The 20,769-nt window shown below is 40.1% G+C and overlaps 2 protein-coding genes across 5 annotated transcripts in view; both read right to left on the bottom strand.

The window, feature by feature from the left end:
* Positions 1-1,367: 1,367 nt before the first annotated feature.
* Positions 1,368-4,696, bottom strand: BHLHA15 (basic helix-loop-helix family member a15). Of its 4 annotated transcripts, none has more exons than XM_048320833.1 (3): positions 4,432-4,696; positions 2,624-2,737; positions 1,368-2,523 (listed from the first exon to the last, which is right to left on the bottom strand). In XM_048320833.1, exon 3 carries the CDS (start codon positions 2,485-2,487, stop codon positions 1,987-1,989), a length of 501 nt encoding a protein of 166 aa, XP_048176790.1. In that variant the 5' UTR covers positions 2,488-2,523; positions 2,624-2,737; positions 4,432-4,696; the 3' UTR covers positions 1,368-1,986. The 4 variants fall into 4 exon arrangements, with proteins under 4 accessions (XP_048176790.1, XP_048176791.1, XP_048176789.1 ...); XM_048320834.1 differs by having other exon boundaries at positions 1,368-2,550; positions 2,628-2,737; XM_048320832.1 differs by having other exon boundaries at positions 2,628-2,737; positions 4,432-4,695.
* Positions 4,697-6,055: 1,359 nt separating this feature from the next.
* Positions 6,056-20,769, bottom strand: part of LMTK2 (lemur tyrosine kinase 2) — a 41,391-nt gene continuing 26,677 nt past the window's right edge. The window contains exons 8-14 of the mRNA XM_048320554.1: positions 19,041-19,125; positions 18,280-18,401; positions 16,689-16,838; positions 13,520-16,430; positions 11,858-11,993; positions 11,184-11,432; positions 6,056-10,055 (exon numbers count right to left, since the gene is read on the bottom strand). Of these exons, the coding sequence (XP_048176511.1) occupies positions 10,027-10,055; positions 11,184-11,432; positions 11,858-11,993; positions 13,520-16,430; positions 16,689-16,838; positions 18,280-18,401; positions 19,041-19,125 (3,682 nt within the window). The 3' untranslated portion in view covers positions 6,056-10,026. The remainder of the gene's footprint in view (positions 10,056-11,183; positions 11,433-11,857; positions 11,994-13,519; positions 16,431-16,688; positions 16,839-18,279; positions 18,402-19,040; positions 19,126-20,769) is intronic.

Genomic DNA, 20,769 nt, shown 5'->3' with positions numbered 1-20,769 from the left:
CAAAAATACACTGCCCAAGCATAAACTCTGTCTATTTAGCAGCAATACCAACATACTTGTTCTTAAAGTGCAATTCTTCACCAATAGCACTGTTCAAGTACTGGGTTTTAAACTCACTGGTTCCCTCTTCCCACCAACACAACCAGCCAGCAGTTCAAACGTAACTATCCCACAAAAGCATTTCAGGGACATTTACTAGCTGGCAACTCTCAGATAATGACCTTTAAAGAATCCTACAAAAAAATACCATAATCTACAAGTCCTTAGTCATCACTTACTGTGTGACATGCAGAGCCACAGTTTGCACTGACCTGTAGGGTGAGAAATAACCAAATAACGTCAACATCTCTTACCTGAAAAGTGCTGAGTGGAACAACTGAAAGAAAAAGCCTTGGTGTTACTGACTGACCCCACTGTGATCAGACAGTGTAAATACAGTGAAGATTAATTCACACACAGGGGGCAGCTGGTGAATGGAGCAAGATCCAGCACTGTAATGACAAGTTAAATCTCTAAGAGACTCTGCAATACTTTCATTAACACTTGAGTACAAGAAGGGCTTAAACACATTTATTTTAATGTGAAAACAGTTCAAAAACTAAGAAAGTGCTGGGTTGAGGCAGGATCCAAATGTTTTCTCCAGTAAGGCAACCACAGATATAAACTGTTGTGTTGTTCTACATCATAGCTATGGATTGCTGTGGTGGAGAAAGATAATTCACATCCCTTGCCAACCTCACCTTTCACTCCGATTTAAATTGTCACCCCCTCAGCTGGGCTGCAGCAAACTACAAACTGCACAGTGCAGCACAACCCTTCTGTGATGGATCTGATTAATCCTTCCTCAGCCCCCATTCCTCCTTGGACAGCCTTCCTCTGCAGGAAAAGGACCATACCACAAACCATTATCAATCCGAGTGATGCATGAGGTGCCAAATGCTTCCTGTGCCATCCACAGCACAAAGCAGCAGCCTCCTGTTCCACGGGGCATGTGAGGAGGGGGAGCTGTAACAGGGGGGCTCCATGGGCACCACACTCTCAACTGAGGCCACCCCAGCTTCAGGCGCCCCAGGTATGAGAATACAAGAGGAAATGAGAGTTCCTCTGTGACATAAAACTTTTCACCACAGAAGGGGATATGGGGAGGGGAAAAAAAGAGCTCATTTTCCTTTCTGAAGAGTTTCTGCTCATTTATTGTTTTATAGTATCAGAATCTAACACTAACATGGAAAGAACCTGATCATGTCACAGGCTTCATTAGCAAATAATTTATATTGGCCAGAGCATTGTCTAACTTAAGACTATGCTAAAGCATTTTTATCATTGTTTTGGCAAAAATAAGTCATTTGTCCCTTATTTATTATTTGTATTACAATGGCACCCAGACACCCACTAAAGAAAATCTTCATGAGGTCAGATGCTCTGGAAATGCAGATCAGAACTGTCCTTACTCTAGAGAGCTTACAATCTAAGAAAGCTTTGCAGATGTTTGCATCAGCAGGTATTTTTATGCCTTGCAAGGTTCAGAATTATCAGGGCAGATCCACAGAAGTTAAATATCAAGATAAATATTCAGATCTGGTGACCAATTTTCCATATGTGCCACTTCAGTCACCAAGTCAAATGCTGTCATCAATTTTAATCTTCTCTTTAGCATGGTAGATGAGTCACTGAAAGGCTGATGAACAGAGCTACAACCAAATTCTCAACAAACTCCAAAGAACTTGGGTGACACAGACCTTAAATGCTCAACTCACTCTACTCCAGGTAGGGTAATTTTCAGAAGCTACTAAATCACTGTTTTCAAGTCAACTCCAGTGCTACAGGATAGGTTTCCAGACCCTGGCACACCACACAAACACATTCACTATGCTCTGAAAAATTCTGAGGGTTTAAACCTCTAGGTAATGACATGTATTGTGATGTAAGAAGGAAAAACAATTACAGTAGTAGGTGGCAGCCGGTGTTTTGGCTGAAGTTATGAATCTATGTGGAATATTTCTGTAGATGTTCCTCACGGTCATCTTCCCCATGCTGCTGTTGATAATGCTGGTACAATTTGGATCCCCAGGCTCCCCCCATCCCTTCTACTGCTGGAAAGTGTCCATTGGACATACTGAGTATAATGGAGGTCAAGGATTTAATGTAATTTTTGGCCAGCGTGAGGGTCTCTATTTTGGAAAGTTTGTTCTCAGCTCTCACATGAGGGATCACCTCCCGCAAGGCCTGGAACGCATTGTTGAGCTTGTGCATTCTCTGCCTCTCGCGCTCGTTGCTTTCCAGTCTCCTCAAAAGCCTGTCCTTACTGCTCCAAGGACGCTTGCCTCTGGCTGTGGGGATCTTGCTGCTCTCCTTGTTTCCCCCATTCCTCCTTTCTTGGCCTCGCAAGCATTTCCCCAGTTCCTTTTTTCTCACTGCCGGCTCTTCGGAAAATGCTTCTTTGTCAACAGCTTGCCTTTGCTTCTTTCCTTTGGTTTTAGTCTTCATGTTTTGTTGGATGGACTGGTATTAATTAGCAGTGTGCTGTAAAAACATAACACCAATGTTCAGCTGGGAGTAGAGCTTGCAGAGGAAGCAGGGGGCAAGTGAATGGAACCAGTGGAACAAAGATGCAGTGAATCACCTACTAGTGAAAAACAGATGCCTCTGCTTTCTCAGAAACAGGCCTCATAGCAGAGAGATTTTTCCTTTATCACTGTACATAAGAGAAAATGGTCTCCAAGTTGATCCAGTCTTTCTGTAGAGAAGTGAACCACAACTCAAAAAATATGCACAGTATGACAGTCAGTTAGGTTTGGTAACATTGCCTCTGTTGTTTGATCTCATATGCTGCTGTTGTCTCCCAGCTCCTCACTACCCCACGTTATAATAAAACCATGCACCACTTCATTGTGCATATGCTGGCTTATGGGGGGGTATTAGACTGACCCTCAGGCTCTTATTCAAAGTAATTTCTCCTTGACTCCTGGTAATTGTTTTTTGTAGGCACAGGTTTCCACTGTGCGAGGAGTCCACTAGAGGGAAACATGGCACACTCTCAGGGAGAAGCTCCGAGCCAGCCACGTGTTTTCAGCTGCAGCATTTCTGTGTTCTGGATTAGTCCCCACCACACACACAAAAAAAGCACTTCCCTCTTCCAGCAACAATCCGATAAAGGCAGGGCTTAATTGCAGTTACTGCCCCAGATCAACAGCAGCAGAGCAGGCTTTCCAAGTTATCCAGAAAGACACAGCAATGTTCCTTCCTCTGCATTAATGACAGCACTGATATTTTACTCCCCCCCCAGCCCAGATTCTGTGCCCACACTACACCTGAAGACAACAGCATCACAGCAACCCTGCCTATAACACCAGTGATCAACATTACTAAGAGACATTCCTGAAATATGTTTCTTCCATGGTCTTCCAGTTCATGTAGTCATAAAAAGGTTTGGTCAAAACAAAATATATTTTATGCCAATACTATTGTGTAGGAGCAGCCTGAGAGTTGGTGAGCCAATAAAAAATGAAAGAAAAAGAAGAACCAAAAACTAACCCCAGCTGCAAGACTGTCCCAGCACAAGACATCAACCTTAGCTGGAGCAGGTGGTGGCAGTTCCCAGCTGTGCTGTGGTAAACACCACCTCCTGTCTCATTTCTCATTATTTAGAGCCATGCTCAGCTGCTCGGCTTGCACAGTGACTCAGTTCTCTGCCTGTGAGGGCATTCTGGCCATCCCCAGGTTCCCTACTACCAAAGACACCAGGAATTCACAAAGCAGCTGGGTTAGAGCAGCACCCAGGTGATGACAGCTGAAAGACAGCACCAAGCAGCTCGTGTTGTGGGAGCCTAAAAAAATGCTGGAGACACAGAGGTACTTTCTGTGAGAAAACAGGTCCAAAGGCAAGCACTGGGCTTGTTCTGGACCCTTTGTGTAACTCACTTGGCAGAAAAGGGACAGCTACAGGACAGCACAGAGGCAAGGGAGCTTCCCTGCCGAAGCACAGGAAGCACTGCTGGGGAGTGCTGCTGTTTGGAAGAAAACAGCCCACAGGACTTGGTGAAGAGGGGGTTCATGGAGGCAGCCAGGAGAGAAAGCTGGAAGAAGACCCAAGAGAAAGGAAGCTTCAGCTAACTGAGAGAGCAAAGTAGTCTGTAAACTGCAGGCTAGGCAAAAGCGAATGGGTTATCATGGGATAAACAAGGTGCTGAGCTTTTCTTTCAGACTGCCACTGCTGTTACCTGGAGAAGCAACCTTACAGAGCCCCAGCTCAGCTGCTGGGAGCCCCAGAGAGGTGGTATGAGTGTGCAAGGAGCAAACAGATTGTGGGGGGATCAGCAGCAACAGATTGGAGTGGTCAAGAGAAACCAAAGAGAGAGCAGCCAAATACCAACACATTTAACACCCTCTGCAGCCGTCTACCAGGGCTGGCAACCATCCTCTGTGACTTACCACTCTACCAGCTGCTGAGAAGGTGTCTGGGGCCCAAGGGGCAACGCGGCAGAGCCCAGGGGAAGGCAGGAACAGCAGCAGGGGCTGTGGGGGCAACAGGGAGCGAACGCTGCGTGTCCTTTGACCGAGCCCGGGTCTGTCAGCAGGAGCCTGCGAGGGGCCCAGGCCCTGCCCCTGGCCCGAGGAGCCCCGGGCAGGCGCTGCCCCGAGCCCGCAGGCAGAGGCGGCCGGAGCTGCCGGCGCTGCCCCGGACACGTCGCTTTAGCGGCGGGGGCGGGCCCGGCGGGCGGGCGGGGGCGAGCTCCGGTCCCTCCGCGGCACGGGCCGGGCCGGCACCCCGGGCACCCACCGAGGGGCCGGGCCGGCACCCCGGGCACCCACCGAGGGGCCGGGCCGGCACCCCGGGCACCCACCGAGGGGCCGGGCACGCACCCCGGGCACCCACCGAGGGGCCGGGCACGCACCCCGGGCACCCACCGAGGGGCCGGGCACAGCCACTGCGCCCTGTTCAAGGCTCCCGTCCGTGTTGGGGGTGCCACAGGGGACTCAGGCACGGGGAGGCAGCACTCGGCAGCGCTGCGGCAGCGTGGGTGTCCCTGACACTGAGCCAGGCACGGCTCTGTCACCACAGGAGGGGTCGGTCCTGTACCTCCTTCAGCAGGTGGAGTGTCCCCGGCTGGAGGAGGACAAAGTCTGTCTCAGCTCTGTTGTGCAAGTTGTCACAGCACTCCTGTGACACAGAGCCCCAGACACAGCACTGCCCTCCCTTTGAGAACTTGCTGCTCATAAAGATTCCAACTTCTCAAATTCTTTGATAATAAGCTCTATATAAGGTGACCAATTTAGTGCCATGGGATCTTTTACATCTGTTCTCATTAATGACCATTGCCTTGGTCAAATTTCAGCCCAGTAGTTATATTTTACCTAATGAAGTTAAGTCATCTTGATATCAGTTTCTCATTCCCAGGTCACAGCAGGTGCCAGCACTCAACAGCTGCGATGTGAGGTGGGGGCTTCCACAAGCGCCTCCATCCACACTGCCCGGGCTGCCCTGGGCCATCCCACCCCTCCCGGATAGCAGGGAAATCAGCACTCTCCTCCTGCCCCACCGAGTGCCCAGCCTGAAACAGCCTCAGTATCTCAGCAAAGGAGCTCCCTTTACACACCAGTACTACACTTATTTACTGGAGATTTTTGGTCCATTCAGCACATGCACTTAGATTGAAAAAACCCAAGCAAAAGCAAGTCTTCTAGAAAGAAATTCAATGAACACCAAGAAAACATCATTAACCTGTTTTCTGAATTTATAAATTCCAAATCCCCATTCTTCCCACAGATCTTTAATTCTATGATTTAAAGCAATATTCAGTATCCAGAATTACACTATTTCGGTTTTAATTATTGCTTCTCTACTGACTGTGTACACACTTTACCTGACATTTTCACAAGGGTGATGATACTGGAAGAAATGAAAGGTGACTACACTATTTACCATGGACTCATCTGCTGGGACTGTGGCTTTGAGCTTTTGGAACTTTCTCAACCTCAGGACACTAATAAATTTATCTTACACTGGAACTACACTGCTGGCATCTGTTTAAAAATGAACAAACAGACAAAGAGATTATAAATATATAACTGTATTTTATTTTTAATATTAAATATTTTTAAATTACAAGCAGTTTCTTGAATCACACTATGCATGATAATCAATATACAGTAGAAATTACAATTTAAAAATGTACACAATTTAAAGACATTTTGACCTGAAATTTCATTAACTATGATATATTGCCATAAACCTCATACCTGTATTAAATTACAATAGGAAAACCTCATACCTATGATTTTGTTACATAGTTTCTCATTTACAAATAGAATTAAACATTATATATACACACACACATCAGTACCATTTATCATTTAAGTTACACCTACATCTGTGCAAGTTCAAACAATTTCATAAACAAAACTAACTGTAAGTCATATTCAAGTTTCTGAAAAACAGGCTGCTGGTATTACAAATACTTATTTTCAATAAGTTTATATGATGTTTGACTCTCCTCTAGATTTCTTCCCATTTTGTACCAAAACCATTAACATACAAGGATATTTGTGTATGACTTAAAGCTGAAGTAATTTTGTACACTCCATTCTTATTTAAGGCTATTTCTTATAAGGCTAATGTACTTGGATTCCACCTTTCACCAACTCCAACACAAATAGCCAAGTCACTGACACCTGACAATGCTGACATTTTAGGATAGTGCTTAATTGTAAAAACAAGTCTTTCTACCAACCAGCCTCCTCATGAAAGATTGAGTATTACATAAAAATCTGCTAAAAATACTGATAAAAAGAATGAGGCTTAAATGGCTTTCATTAGTGCATCAACAAGGATATGAAAAAAAATGTTAAATCTCCTAATTTCCAGGAAAATAGCAATTTCCATAAATGCAGTTATACACAGTGTATCTGCAGCTGGGGGATTTGGGAGAGTACAGGTGTTCCCACTGAAACTGGACACTCTTGTTGCTCTCTTGGCTTCTCACTACAGATCCTAATGTTTAAACAAACTTCTTTAGGTGGGAAAAATCAGATCTTTTAGATACCTTTAGTAGCCAAATTGAGACAATGCCTTCATTATTCAAACAATTCAGGTATTCTACTAGAGAAGGAATTAAGCTGTAACCAGTCCTCATAATAAACCATTGAAAATAGATACATGTACTTCTAAAACGGAGACCAGGCTTAAGTAGCTAGTGCAAGAAATTACACAGAGTGTAATGAATGATTTGGAACAAATCCCCTCATTATAATGTAACATGTTGGAATTATTGATTCATCTTCATTGTGCCACTTGACTGCCAGGCAGATATTTAAGTATTGCTAGTAGTTGATCAGATCTTTAAGTATAATTTTTTACCCCAAAAGACAGTTTATATTATTGCAATCCAGCCTACTGGATTACTGAAATTAAAATTCATGTTTAAGTAATGCGAGTTAACTTTAAATATTTCTTTCTCTTCATTGTACAGCTAAAAAGGACATAACCTTGCTTAATATCATACACATCTAGTTTTGGAAAAAAATGCTCCTTTGGCAATTCATTAGCAATGAGTCCATTTGGACAAAGGAGTAAACTTTCACTTCCTGTATAATATTTTCTTTAAACCTGGGTAAAGAATAAAAATCTTAGATCTCCATCAAGCAAAGGAAATTCCTGATGTGCAAGATAAACATCTGATTTTCCAGAATTACAAGAAACAAAATGCACAAGCAAATTACAACATTCTGGAGCATAAGCTTTTATTTAACCCAGGACTATATTTTAAATCAAATGATTCAAAATTAAGGCTGAACTCCAGGTCTGACAGGTTTTTCACCACGCAAGGCAGACAAGCCCACATGTTCTTTGCAGACCATTATAGAGTTTCATTCTTACTATGGTGAGAATTAAAGACAGATGAGATACCCTAAATCTAGCTGTATCAAGGAGTTCAATGTTGGAATTATGGAATTTCTAGGCAATAATTTGTGCACAAAGTCTATTACCAACATTTTAAAATATTTTCAGTAGCGCACAGCTTCCTTAAACCCTCTACAGTACTATAAGCCTGTATTAAGAACTACTTGACTTTGCCTTCTAAAAAATGTTTTGGGAAAGGTCCTTAGGAAAATTCAGTTCTTCACTTCATACTGAAGAACAGTTCTGACTAACTCCGAACCTGAGTGCCTCATCAGAAAAAGATATCTCAACAATTCATTGGCAACTTCAAACAACATGATAACTAAATCATTCCCTTTTAATCAGTATGGAAGCCATTCTGGTTTAAGGGCTAAATAACATTGGAAAAAAGTAGTTAACATATTCCTGTCATTTTTAAAACATACTTAGAAACCAAAATTAACACAGAGGTATTAAAAAAAAAAAAAAAAAAATCACACATCTGAAAATATCTAGTCCTCCCATCTTCAAATAATGAAAATTCTCTGGTGACTGGATCTGGACACAGAGCACTTGGACCACCATTATCTCAAGCCCTGCCAAAGCAGCCACTAAAATACAAAGTACTTTGTATCTCAGTACATTTGCATTTTAGTACAGGTAAACAAATACAAAGCCAGGTAAACTGTTCCTATCAGTGTTCCCTACAGATCTGCAACTGCGTAAGGCATTCCAAGAAGTCAGGGATTTGTTTCTCAGCTGAACTCAGTTTGGAGTAATAACTAAGGATATCTTTTTCCGAGCAGTTTAAATGATTAACTCAGCTAAATGCATGGTAAAGCAGGAAGGTTAAGCCCCCACACTGTATTCCCTTCCCTACAGGCTTCAGAGCAAACCTATTGTAGTGCACCCTTTGTTCAGGATGCACCATGGAGCTCTGCAGACATCTTAAATGGATCTGGCCCTATAACAGGTGCAAAACTGGGCATTAACCACTAATCAGAATCTTAATTGTCATAACATCACCAAGAGGTAGATTTACCACAGCCCTCTGAACGGAGCCTCGATCTGCAGGCAGCAGAAGAGTGAGCTTCAAAATTCACAGAATGTACAACCAAAGGGCCAAGTGTACCCAAATCCAGTCTATTGAAATTAGTCTTTTTATAAGATTCATAAATTCCAGAGTTTTGTACAGCCAATTTTTCCTCCTCTTTCTCCAAGGCAGAAATTGTAGTAAAAACTGGAAGGCCCTTAACTGTGATATAGTCAGATGCTATTACAGTTTAAGCAGTCAGTAGGATCATATGTAAGAATTAAGAGACATTATCTCTTTCATCTAAAAATTCCAGAGTATATCATATATTCTTTTCCAGTTTCCTATAAAACATGAACACGAACAACCATTCTATAACCATTATCATTTTAGAAATGGTACTGAATATAAGATTTCAGCAAGTCTAACGTGATACTCAGAAGTTATGTACGTTTTACAAGTACCGTGCATAGCAAAGGCTACAAAAAGGACAAATTAAACTGGATAACTGGGCCAATTCAACTTGTCTTATTTTCCTTGAAAGATTTAAGATTTTGATTCTGTACATCATCAGGAAATAAAGGAAGAATAATCCATAGTGCAATTGTAATAAGCAAAGTAATATGTAGTGATATCTTTTTGAATAAATATGGCTCACTACTGATCAACTACCATTCATACAGTTCCATCAACACAGCCACCTGTTGCACAGGACAGTTATACACAATTCTACAACAGGTGTATGTTCAAATAGATAATGAACTACATGGAAAAATATAAAAAGAATATTATACAATCTCATACATAAACCAGACTGTAGTGTAATTGCTTTACTTGTTTAAGTTATCTGAAAAATACTTCAAGTACTTGAAAACAGCGGCAGAATCGTCTTTCAATGAAAAGCAAAATTGCACTGATTTAAAAATACATTACAAAGTTAAATACACATTCAAATTAATGTCCTGATTTAACATTGCTTTCAGTGTTCACTTTCATTTCTCAGTACTTCTTGATTACCTGTGTTACTCCAGGAGGATCCAGAGTTTAGATAAAGAAGTTTCAAACACAAAGCCTGTGTGTTTTATGTATGGAGTCCAAGCAAGTTTAAATTGATTTAATCTTTTTCTCCATCTTCACTGCTTCCTATTAGTAGAGGAAAGGTCATAAGATACAGTGAGATTCATCTGCACAACCCCCACTTCTTCTTTGCAAGACTCTTGCTATTCTGCTGTTTTGCACTTCTAAGTTTTGGTTAATTTTTCCCTACACTTTCAACTACTGTAAACATTTGGTTCATTTATTCATAGACATCTGCTTCAATCACACAGTTCAATGTCACTTCTTAGGACACATAAGGCAACGTAGGATCTCCAAAATATTCTCTCTTATCTGTAAGTTACTAAGCAGCAAACACTATCTAATCAATAAGCAAAATACAAGAACAATACAACTCCGTATAGCACTGATTACATATTTATAGACATTGACCATTAGCAAGGCTCTGCAATCAGTAATATTTATTTTTAATAATGCAGTGTGTTATCAAGATTAATAATATGCCAGACAGATTCAAGTCTGCTTATTTTTGCTTCTCTTAACCTCAAAAATGTATCAAAGGTTAAAAAAGCTTTTTGTTACTCACAAGAAGGCCTGTTAATAAATACTGCTAGTACTCAGTTATTGCTCTGAATGGATTGTTTGGCTCTCCTAACAGAAGCTATCCTATTCACAGCTCTAGAAAACATGCTGCAATTCTGGACAGAATGTCAAGAATGCACTGTCTAAAAAGCAATATGAAAAGAAACTAAACTGTAAAACGAGCTTACACAATAATGGCAGAAACATTATGTTCCTGGCATCCTCATCCTGTGCAATGAAAACACAATTGTGACTTGAGACAGAGCAATAACCAGGATTAGTAACTGCCACAGTGTGGCAGGTGTAACAGCAGTGCTTCAGGATTGCAGAGGTTTCATTTATCCATATACAGCACTAGGGGTTTGTAACATTAGAACTGAGCTTGTCCTGTAAATGTTCCATAGGCTGTTCAACCACAGTTTTGTAGCAACTTGGATGCAAATAAACTCAATCTCCATGGAAAACTATGTCTTAAGTGAAACACAAGACCAGACAAACTTTTATGGTTTTAAAAATGTACTTCTATATTTGGTATTTAAAACACAACAAGACTCGTTGTATCTGCTAGTTTTATCTTTACATAACAATTTTAATTTGTATCCTCAAAGTAGTTATTATAACTAAATCACTTACCTCCTTGTTCTATATCCGAATCTGTAAGGTGTGTAAGAGAAAAGCTTGCCATGTTTGCAGGAGAGATGGAGAATCTGGAATAAGGGGATGAATGTGACCAGTTCTGATCAAGAGTCCGGGAAGGTGGAGGTGGAGAGAAGTACTTTGATGGCTGAAGGGGTGGTTTAGAACCAATGAGACTATTAGCTGCCTTGGATATAAAGGATGGCTCTGGAGAAGAGAAGTCATCGTCCCACTCAAAACCCCCACCTTGGGGAGAAAAAAAAAAAAAAAAAAAAAAAAAAAAGAAGAAGAAAAAAGCAGCATTACAGTAATGTCATGTAAGGTCACCCAGAGCTGTACAAGTAGACTGGAAGATTGCATTAACCCCAAACAAAACCTGTAGCCCTGGGCAGGGTTCTAGCCCAGGGAAACACAAAGATTTGCCACCCACAGTTTGGTTGCCTTTCAGGATACCTTGGACACATCAATACATAAACAACCACTATCACATCCCAGCTTTGCTCCTCAGGAACAAGGGAATCTGAGCCCAGATGCAGTGTCTGCTTAGGACACAAAACTGAAGCCAACGTCGTCCAGTGAATTTACAGATCACATATAGTTTAATGACTTCTCATAAAAGGCTGTGCATAAAATTGTCTTGGCCCCTGCTGTGTATAAATATATTCATGCACCTTCTTCATCAGTTGAGCTTTCTGAATTTGCAAATCTGTTTAAGTAACCAGGACTGGAAGATGAAACAGGAGAGCTGCCAGCACCTTCCCCATTCACGTCTATCCCACGGCTTCCCAGCTCCTTCGTTGGTGTTTCCTACGGCAAACAAAATCATTTAACTCTTTTTACACACAATGTCTCCATGCCTTCAGATGCCAGCACCCACAAATACCCACAAAAAATCCCACATCCCACCCACAAAAATCCCCCATCCAGCCATCAAGTCAAATGTGGAATTAGAAGGTCTGTAAACTGTTACAACTACACCAGAAGACTTTGAGTTACAGATTAAGCACATACACGTACTTCTAAAGAAAGGTGCACCAAATCTATGCTAAAATGCATGCAGGAAATGACTATTTAAATATTATTTACCATATTAAATGGTTTCATATTTCTAGGAACAAAGCTAAAATATCTTCCAATTGAAAACAGTTCCCATATCAGCTTAACATGGGGTAAGGGTTTCTTTTCCTCTTTAATAAAGCCTTATCCCATCTCCCAACATTTTTTTTTAATCCCCTAATCATGTTCAGGATAAAGAGACAGACTTTGTACAGCCGCTATTGGAAGCGGCCTACATTTTATCAGTCATTGTAATAAAAACTAAAGAGTTCAACAACTAAGAGCAGTTTAAACACAGCTGATTTTTTCTTTCCCCTCTGGACAAAAGGATTACTATTCTACAGGCTGCCTAAACACAAATAAATCACCTATGTTTTCTGTTCCAAAACACAGTTAACTCTAATATTTATGTGCGTCATCATAAGCAACATTTCCAAAGCTTGACAATGTGACTGTTCTCTTAAACTCACTGGACTAGTTTAGTCACCATAATGCTAAAATATAATCCCCTCTGTATCCAGTTACAGAAGTTAAAAATTGATAAAGCTGATAGGGAAACAAAAGTAACCTTGAATTTTATAAGCCGATCAGTATTTCACTGAACATGAATCCCATTGGAGTAATAAAAATTAGCATTACCATCTAAATACTGTTCTCATCTTTGATTATGATCTTAGTTAAATTTAGTGCTAACTAACACACGATTCAGAGTTAGGTTTTTTGGTTAATTATTGGCTTTTTTTGCTTTCTTCCTTGCTTTTATAAAGGTATCTTAAACTCAACATCTTCAAACACATTAAACAGATATGCTGCTTCTAGAAAGTTACAACAATATTCTGTCAAAATAAGATAATTAAATCTTATAAACAGCAGAAAAACCTAACTAAAAACCATGTTGCATTCAGCATGTGCAGTCAAGGGTCCAACAGCAATGGAGACTCAGGATTTGACAACCAAAGCAAAACCCTCCTTCACTTCAGATTAGTGCTGCTATTCTGCCAGCAGCACAAAACTGCACTACCCAAGTCAAAAAGTTCTTTTTTCTTTATATATAAGTATTATTCTTTTACATATATGTATTCTTGTATAGCCTTAATATATAAAGGCAAAATAACCCACACCACAAACCAGCTTTAACCCTGCCGAAACAAGAAAGGTACTCTTGTAACGAGGTTTTCCCAAATATTAAGCAATTTATTCAATTACTCCTTGTTTAAAGAAAAACAAAAATAGCAAGCCAACAAAAACTTTACTTAATAATAAAAAAAAAGGTGTACCTGATCAAACAAATAGACTGTCACATCATCAAAGAATGTTACAGCCTTTTTCTCATCTTTCCAAAGTTCAGGTTGCCTTTCATTAAGGGGTTTTGGAAGTTTCAACAAGCTTCTCAAATGTTTTCCATCATCCTTGTCAGTAATTATCTCAGGTACCTGATGAACAGTTTCATCTTCACTGTCAGAACTCAGACTATGCATATGAAAAGTCCTCATGTCATCCTCAGAATCACTGTTTTCATCTTCCTCATCTGCATCATCGCCATCTTCTAAATCCAGCATTCCAGACACGCTGAGTTTGCCAAGGTATTTTCCTTCGATATCTGGCTCTTTCAGTTTTTGTCCTTCCATGTGATAGAAGGACTTCTCACTGTTACTCAGATCTAAAGCCATGTTGTGCACAGGCTTTAAGTCTCTGTGTGAAAGAAGCTCTGAAGTGTTAGTGCCAACACAAGAGACACTTTTATGAGAAGTCTCAGATAGTTTCATTTCATCCCTCAGGTTACCTTCCATCACTATTTCCAGGGAAGACAGAGTTGACTCAGCCCACTCATCAGGACACCCCTGCATCCTTTCATCCATCTCTTGGATCTCTAAATTGTGGTTTAGTTCTAGTTTTCCATTTTGATTATCATCATCCTGGTGATTCCTCACATCACACGTTTGCTCTCTCTCTTCAAAACCATAAACCTCTTCAGTGTGATTCTCTCTGTTGGAGGAAACAACACACACAGTCTCTCTGGACAGATTTACAGACTCTTCTGGCTTTTTATCTGGCTCAGAATCATTATCAGAGAAATAGGCAGAGTCTCTATATGAGTTTTGACTTCCACTCAGAAAAACCACTGGGGTTATCTCAAAATTGCTGTTCACTGCATCCAAACAAGCTGCTGCTTCTGACACAATGATGACTGGATTAGAAGGCAAAGCACTGACACTGTTCTCGCTCACAACACACAGAGCAGTATCCACACTGGAAGCGTCCTCAACAGGGACATGGGAAGTCCATTCTGGAGATTCCAGGTTTTCTGTTTCATAGCCACTGTCAGCAGGTTTATCTGGTGGCAAAAGTTTCTGAGGACTTTGAGCCTGTAAAGATTCTAAAACCTCATTTACATCTAAAGAATCCAAAGAATCAGGTGTCTCTAAGGCTTGTTCTACAGTTTGTATAGGAGATGGGCTGTCTTCCAAAAGACTGTCCTGACTTGTACAATCTGAAGCAGCAACAGAAATTAAGGTCACCTCTTCTGGAACATCCTTACAGTTCTCAAAATGATTTGATGTTTCTTGTATTTCCTCCAATAAACATTCATTTTTTTTTAATACAGGAGAACTATCTTGCAAGTTTCTTTTCCTATCTTCCTGATCACTACATTTTTCTCTATTAAAAGTTATTTCATCAGACTTGAAAAGCTTTCCCTGTTTCATCTGTGCATCACACTCATCTGTTTCAACAGCAACACTGTAATATGGACTATTTCCAACATCATTATTTTTGGCATTGTAAGATAGCTCTTCTTGACAGAGAACATTGGTGTTACAGGACATGACTTCATTCACTTCTACATTTAGAAGTTTCCCCTCATCCTTCAAAATAGGAAGATTTTCACATTTATCACATGACTTATGTGCTGTGGGTGGACTAGAGGATGCCTGCATCTCTACAGGAGTCTGAGACTGAGAACTGGGATCTTTATTCATTGTCACTGGGTTAAAATTTTCATCTTTCACTGTTCTAAGACTTTCGTGTATTAAAGAGAAGACCTGTGCATTTTCAGCCAGCACAGGCTCAGGCTCTACAGAGTTTCTTTTTGAGGTTTCTAATATACTTTTTAGAACATCATCTGAGTTTTGCCCAAAATCACTGCTGGTTTTTTTAGGCAATAATCCTGTTAATAAATTTTTCTCTTGAAGAAATAAGAAGTTATCAGAAAGCTCTTCTAAAGTTACCAGGTCCGACTGGTTAGAGATATTTTCAGATAAGGAAACTGCTTCATTTTCAGAAGCATGACTAGAATGCTCCTTCCCAGAACAGCCTACTGCCTTTCTAGCATCTGTGTTTGAGTCCAAAACAGCTGGTTTAAAGTCTTTAGGAGAATCATTTGTTTCAGCAAACCCAAGTATTTTTCTGTTTGTCAATTCTTCTGATCTATCAATGTCATTAAATATACTCTGGAAAGGACTTTCTGGACTACTAGTAGCAGGCAAAAATTCCTCTTTAGGATCTGTATTGTAGTGGAAGAAGTCCCCATCGGTACTAGATTCTTCAACATCAAGATCCCTGAGAACCGTGAAATGAGAACTTTTTTCTTGTACAGCTTCTTGATGATCAACTTCTGTTGTTAATACAACTGATTGGTTATCAAAATTCATGCTGCAGCCACTTCCTTTTTCCTCTAACTGGATATAGTAGTCATTTCCAACAGAAAGTTTGTGTGCATCAAACACAGGTAACACCCCAGGGACAGCCAGTGATGCCTCTTGACCACTTCCATCCTGTGCTCCCGGTCCTTGCTCTGAAAGTGACCTCTCAAAAACCTCCACTGGATAGAAAATACTTGTGTAGGTCATGGCTTCATCAGGATTCACATGACCACATTCATCAAAGTGATCATGTTTAGCTGCCTCCCAGATGTATTCAAAGCTCAGACCATGGCTTGTTTCAGTTACAGTCAGAACCTCCTCCAGCTCATGGCCAAGTCTATCTCCTGTGAAGTGATCCAAGATTGGGAATGCAGAATTACTTGCTTCTCTATTTGAGGTGTTTGGTTTCAGAGCATTCCACTGCTGTTCAAAATCAATCTCTGAGTCCCTTTGGCTTTGCATGCGGAGGTAAGTTAAAAGTCTGTGCACTTCTTCTGCCGTTGGTCTCTTCTCTGGAGGCAGCCAACAGAACTGCAGAACTTCATACCTATACAAATAAAAACATGTTTCAATAGGTTTCACACTGAAAAGGAATTTATAGAATTCAGACACCTAACAAGCCTCAGAGTACCAATGTCACTGGCAGGAACTTCCACCTACAGCAAGTCCTTTTACTCCCTTTATCTAGAATTTGTTTCCTGGAAGCATGTTTCCACGTAGCAATTTCAATGTATTTAAGAGAACTGAGTCATTTGAGAAACTTCTTCAGCAGCTTTAGGAATAAATAGAAATATTTAAAGTTTACCATCTATCAGAGTATGGCTGCTCCAGACGTGGCTTGAAGGGTTTAACCTGCTTCTCCTTGATGACATGGGTCAGGACTTCCCTGTCAGAGAAGTCCGAGTAAGGCCGAGCACCATTCTCAAACAGCTCCCATAACGTCACACCCAGCGCCCTGGAAAAGAGCAGCAAATGACTGAGCATTCTCAGAACTGTCCTGGAGATGCTTTTCTAAGAAAGTAAGGATATGCAAATCATAACTGGCAAGGAGAAATAAATACCACTCCCCATTGTCTCTAGAATAACTTCAGAAGTTAACTCATTTTGACAGAATGCTAACAGCCCGAAGAGTAAAATTGCTTGAAGGCAACAACAATTAAGGCAACAAAATATAGGGGGTCTCAAATTATTTGATCATGAAAAAAAATCCCACATATAATAAAATACTATCTTTTCAACAGTTTTTAAATAAAAAAATATTGTTATAGTGTATAGAAATGAGATTAAAAAACCTTATGGTTCATTCAACAGAAGAAAAAAGCTTTCTTGAGAAATTGCAGTTATAGGTCAAACTGCTAGAAAACTTGTCTTTGTTCCAGTGTTCATAGAATTCCTTATTTTCAAGCTGCAGTGGTCAAAAGCTGCCTCTGCCCAGTGCTGCAGCTGTACTCTATCCAACACTAATCGCATTTTCAGTTATTACAGTCAATGCTAATCTTGGGGGAATCTTTCTGTGCTCAAAATGCAAAGTAACTGACTCTGCATGTAGAATAATTTAGATTGGAAGGGGTGTCTGGAATCATCTAGTCCAAACCTATTCAAAGCAGCTCTGCATAAGAGGCACTAAAATACAAGCTGGAAAGCTTAAGACCCTGGCTGCTTGCAGTCCAGATGAACACTATGAGCTGAGGAAGCCTCCTTGGAGGATGGAAGCAAACTAGTATTTACATAATTTCTATCTATCCCACCTGCTTTCTGCAACCCTACTTTTAAAACACCAAAGCCTAGTTTACTATTTCATATCCTTAGAATATAAAACCAGGAATTAACTACAATGTTTTCAGAAATGTTAGCCTAATCCACAATTCCCATTATCCAAATTTCTTGGGGCTTGAGAACTGAAGTGGAACTTGGCAATTTCAAAAACGTTCATCTTCAAGAGTTTCATCAGCCATTGTCTATCAGCTCTTTGGCAACACAAACCATCAGTTAATTGCTCTCAAATGCTGCAGCAAGAACACAGCATTTTAATTAAAATGCCACTGTTCTACCAACTGAACTTTATCGGGCTCTAGTGGGATCAACTTTTTATGTCACCCACAGCTACTTAATCTTGGAAAATTCATTTACCATTTCTTTCCTTTATGAACATCTGAAGGTATTTTTATTAGCATAAACACCTATTATTCTGCTAAACATTTTTGTTTGCTCCAACTTTCTCTCAACAGATTTCTAAGAATCTTTCCAAAGCAGGATATAGTGTCAGGTTTACAGAGATTAACCTACTGTACATCCGATGCATCAGGCCAATTTAAATATTATTTACTCCTTCATGTAACACTTGAAAATATGTTCACAAATCTCTCATTGAAATTATTTTAAAGACTTCCACATACCATATGTTACTGTATTTATTTTGCTCTGCTGATAACAGTCTGTCTTGAAAACTTGTTACTAACTCAGGTGCAGTCCAACGTAGAGGAACAAGTTTCTTCTCATCTGTCTCAATATAATCTTCCTGAATTATTGATTAAAATGAAAAAAACAAAATCAGAAAAAGGCTGAACATGCATTGGATCAACTTCCAGACAGTGACAGTCCTTTCCTTAATATGTTTTTATGTGAAGCCTATGCAAAAAATTAGAATTAAAAAAAATAATCCCATTTTCCCCAAGTAGCAGAGAATAATGCTATGGAGGAAAGTCATTCACTGGTCACTGCACAGCCGAAACTTGAATGCAAATTTCTTGTTTAAGGTTTGGTACTTACAAAATGTTTTAATTAATGTCTTTAATTTTTCTTTTTCTTGATATACTTTAATATTTTAAATAGTTTCCTTAAGAAATTTGAGCCTTTCTTTCAAATTTGTCCTTAAAAGACATTAAAATAAATTTGTTCATATTCTAGGACTACTGTAAATAGGACCAAAAAAAGGTAGATTTACCAGAAGCTTCCAGAAGCATAAACTCTACTCATCTCTAGAAAGACCATCTATTCCGGTACATGAATTTGCTGCAGTTATTTGCCAGTAATACTCTGAAAGTTCATTATTCAAATAAAGGACAATCTAGTATCAGTTTACAACTTTCAGGCATGCTTGTTGTAACCTTGAGCCCTGAATCCTTTAAAAAAGTGGTCCATGACTAGATTAACTTACCTTATACCTGCTGAATCCTATACCATAATCTCCTACTTTGACATTTAAATCAGATGTAAGGAAGCAATTCCGTAAGGCCAAGTCACTGAAAATGCAAACAAATAAACAGTGAGACAAACCAGGAGGTCTTCAAGGCAAATTAAGACAAATGGGCTAGTAGAAGTGACAATTCTTAGAACAGTCAGGTCACAGTTTAAAGTATCAAATGAAAAATCAAGAATACTATTTTTTAAAAACTTAGAATCTAAAAATCAAGGACTTATGCACAGTTACAGATCATAGCTGCAAGTAACAGGAGCACAAAACAGTGTTAATGATTCAGCATCCACTCTAGATATACTTCAGCAATCCCACGTGCATGAGCTGTAGGCTGATCCCTAAATCCTACTGAAGGCTGAGGCAAGCTGCGTGCAAGAAAGGTGTGCTCCTGGAGCTCCTGGAGTTCCCTTCCTGATTCTCTTCAGAGGAAATCAAACCAATCCATGCACTCCGAAAGACCAACTCATGCAGTGCAAACCCAGGCAAAGGAACTGGGGAGACTGATTTCTGAAGTGCAATTGTGATCTAAACCAAATATTAAGTTTTCTTGTTGCTTACATTTTTACTAAGTTTTAGAACCTACATGTGCCAACAATTAATTCTGTATCTCACTGGAATACTGCGGACACTACAGTTCTATACAAACACTCATCACTTCCAGAAAAAACAAACACCAACAGGGTTTCTCCTTAGAGATGACTTATTGGACAAGATTTGTTTTGTGGCCAAAAGTCTGATTTCCCTCAGGCACTCCCACTGCTTCAAAAGAGGATCAGTTTAGAGTCACAGAACCAAGCAGACACAGCATTCTGGAATCCAAAGAAATCTAAACACAGTGACAAGGCAATCACATTTAAAGATTTCATACAAAAACCCTGGACTATTATGCTGTCCTGTACAAAAAAGATCAAGCTGCAGGCACTTCTCTAGAGCAGTGGTGTAGACTCTTAAGCATTCAAACTACAAACAGCATTTACATGCAGTTATTTCATTCTGCTCATAATCCTCTCATGGAGATTACGTGGGCTGTTCACATGCTACAGTGATGTCACCCCTCTTCACACCTATCATTGCATGGCTTGCATTCTAATTGTCCCAAGCAAAATCTATCAGCAATTCAGATTAAGTTTGAATATTAGTTCACAGTATGATACTAAGCTACCAGTAATATCTTACATCTACAGTAAAGTTCCTTAAGCAACAAACCCATACATTACACGTGAGCCAGAACTACAGTCAGTCTTTGGAAAAGACCCACAGAAAAAGTATTTCATAGAAGTCCTCTACTAAACAAATCACAAAGCTCGTGAATAGACACAGGATTTGCTTCCAGTTTCTACCATAAACCAGATCACAACTAGTCACAAACCAGCAGTGCTGCTGTAATAGCACCAAGAAGCAGTTTTAGGAAACCCATCATGCAAACTCAGAAATTTATGCACGTTTAATGAAGCTGGAACTGTGGCTGCGACAGCAGAGAGCTCGGCAGACTAACTGCTCAAATATTTCACTTCTCAGTTTCACAGAAGGGGACCAGGCAATTAATTAAGTGCCCTGAAAGAACTCTACCTTTGCTTATGTTGGCTTAAAAAACAGTCTCTGAAGTACAAATTGTCTGAAAGCCACAGCTTGCCTGCTACAAAGAAAGATGATGATGTTTTCCTTTCCAGAGTCATTGAACTACACAGGT

This window comes from Corvus hawaiiensis, chromosome 16 (assembly GCF_020740725.1).
Source record: "Corvus hawaiiensis isolate bCorHaw1 chromosome 16, bCorHaw1.pri.cur, whole genome shotgun sequence".
In the NCBI taxonomy this organism is placed as follows: Eukaryota; Metazoa; Chordata; class Aves; order Passeriformes; family Corvidae; genus Corvus; species Corvus hawaiiensis.
Note: the sequence above shows the minus strand (reverse complement) of the source record. Positions and strands in the feature narration are given on the sequence as shown.

Bases quoted from the DNA above. Each gene is read 5' to 3' on its own strand.
- BHLHA15 (XM_048320833.1), bottom strand. From the start codon at position 2,487: ATGAAGACTAAAACCAAAGGAAAGAAGCAAAGGCAAGCTGTTGACAAA.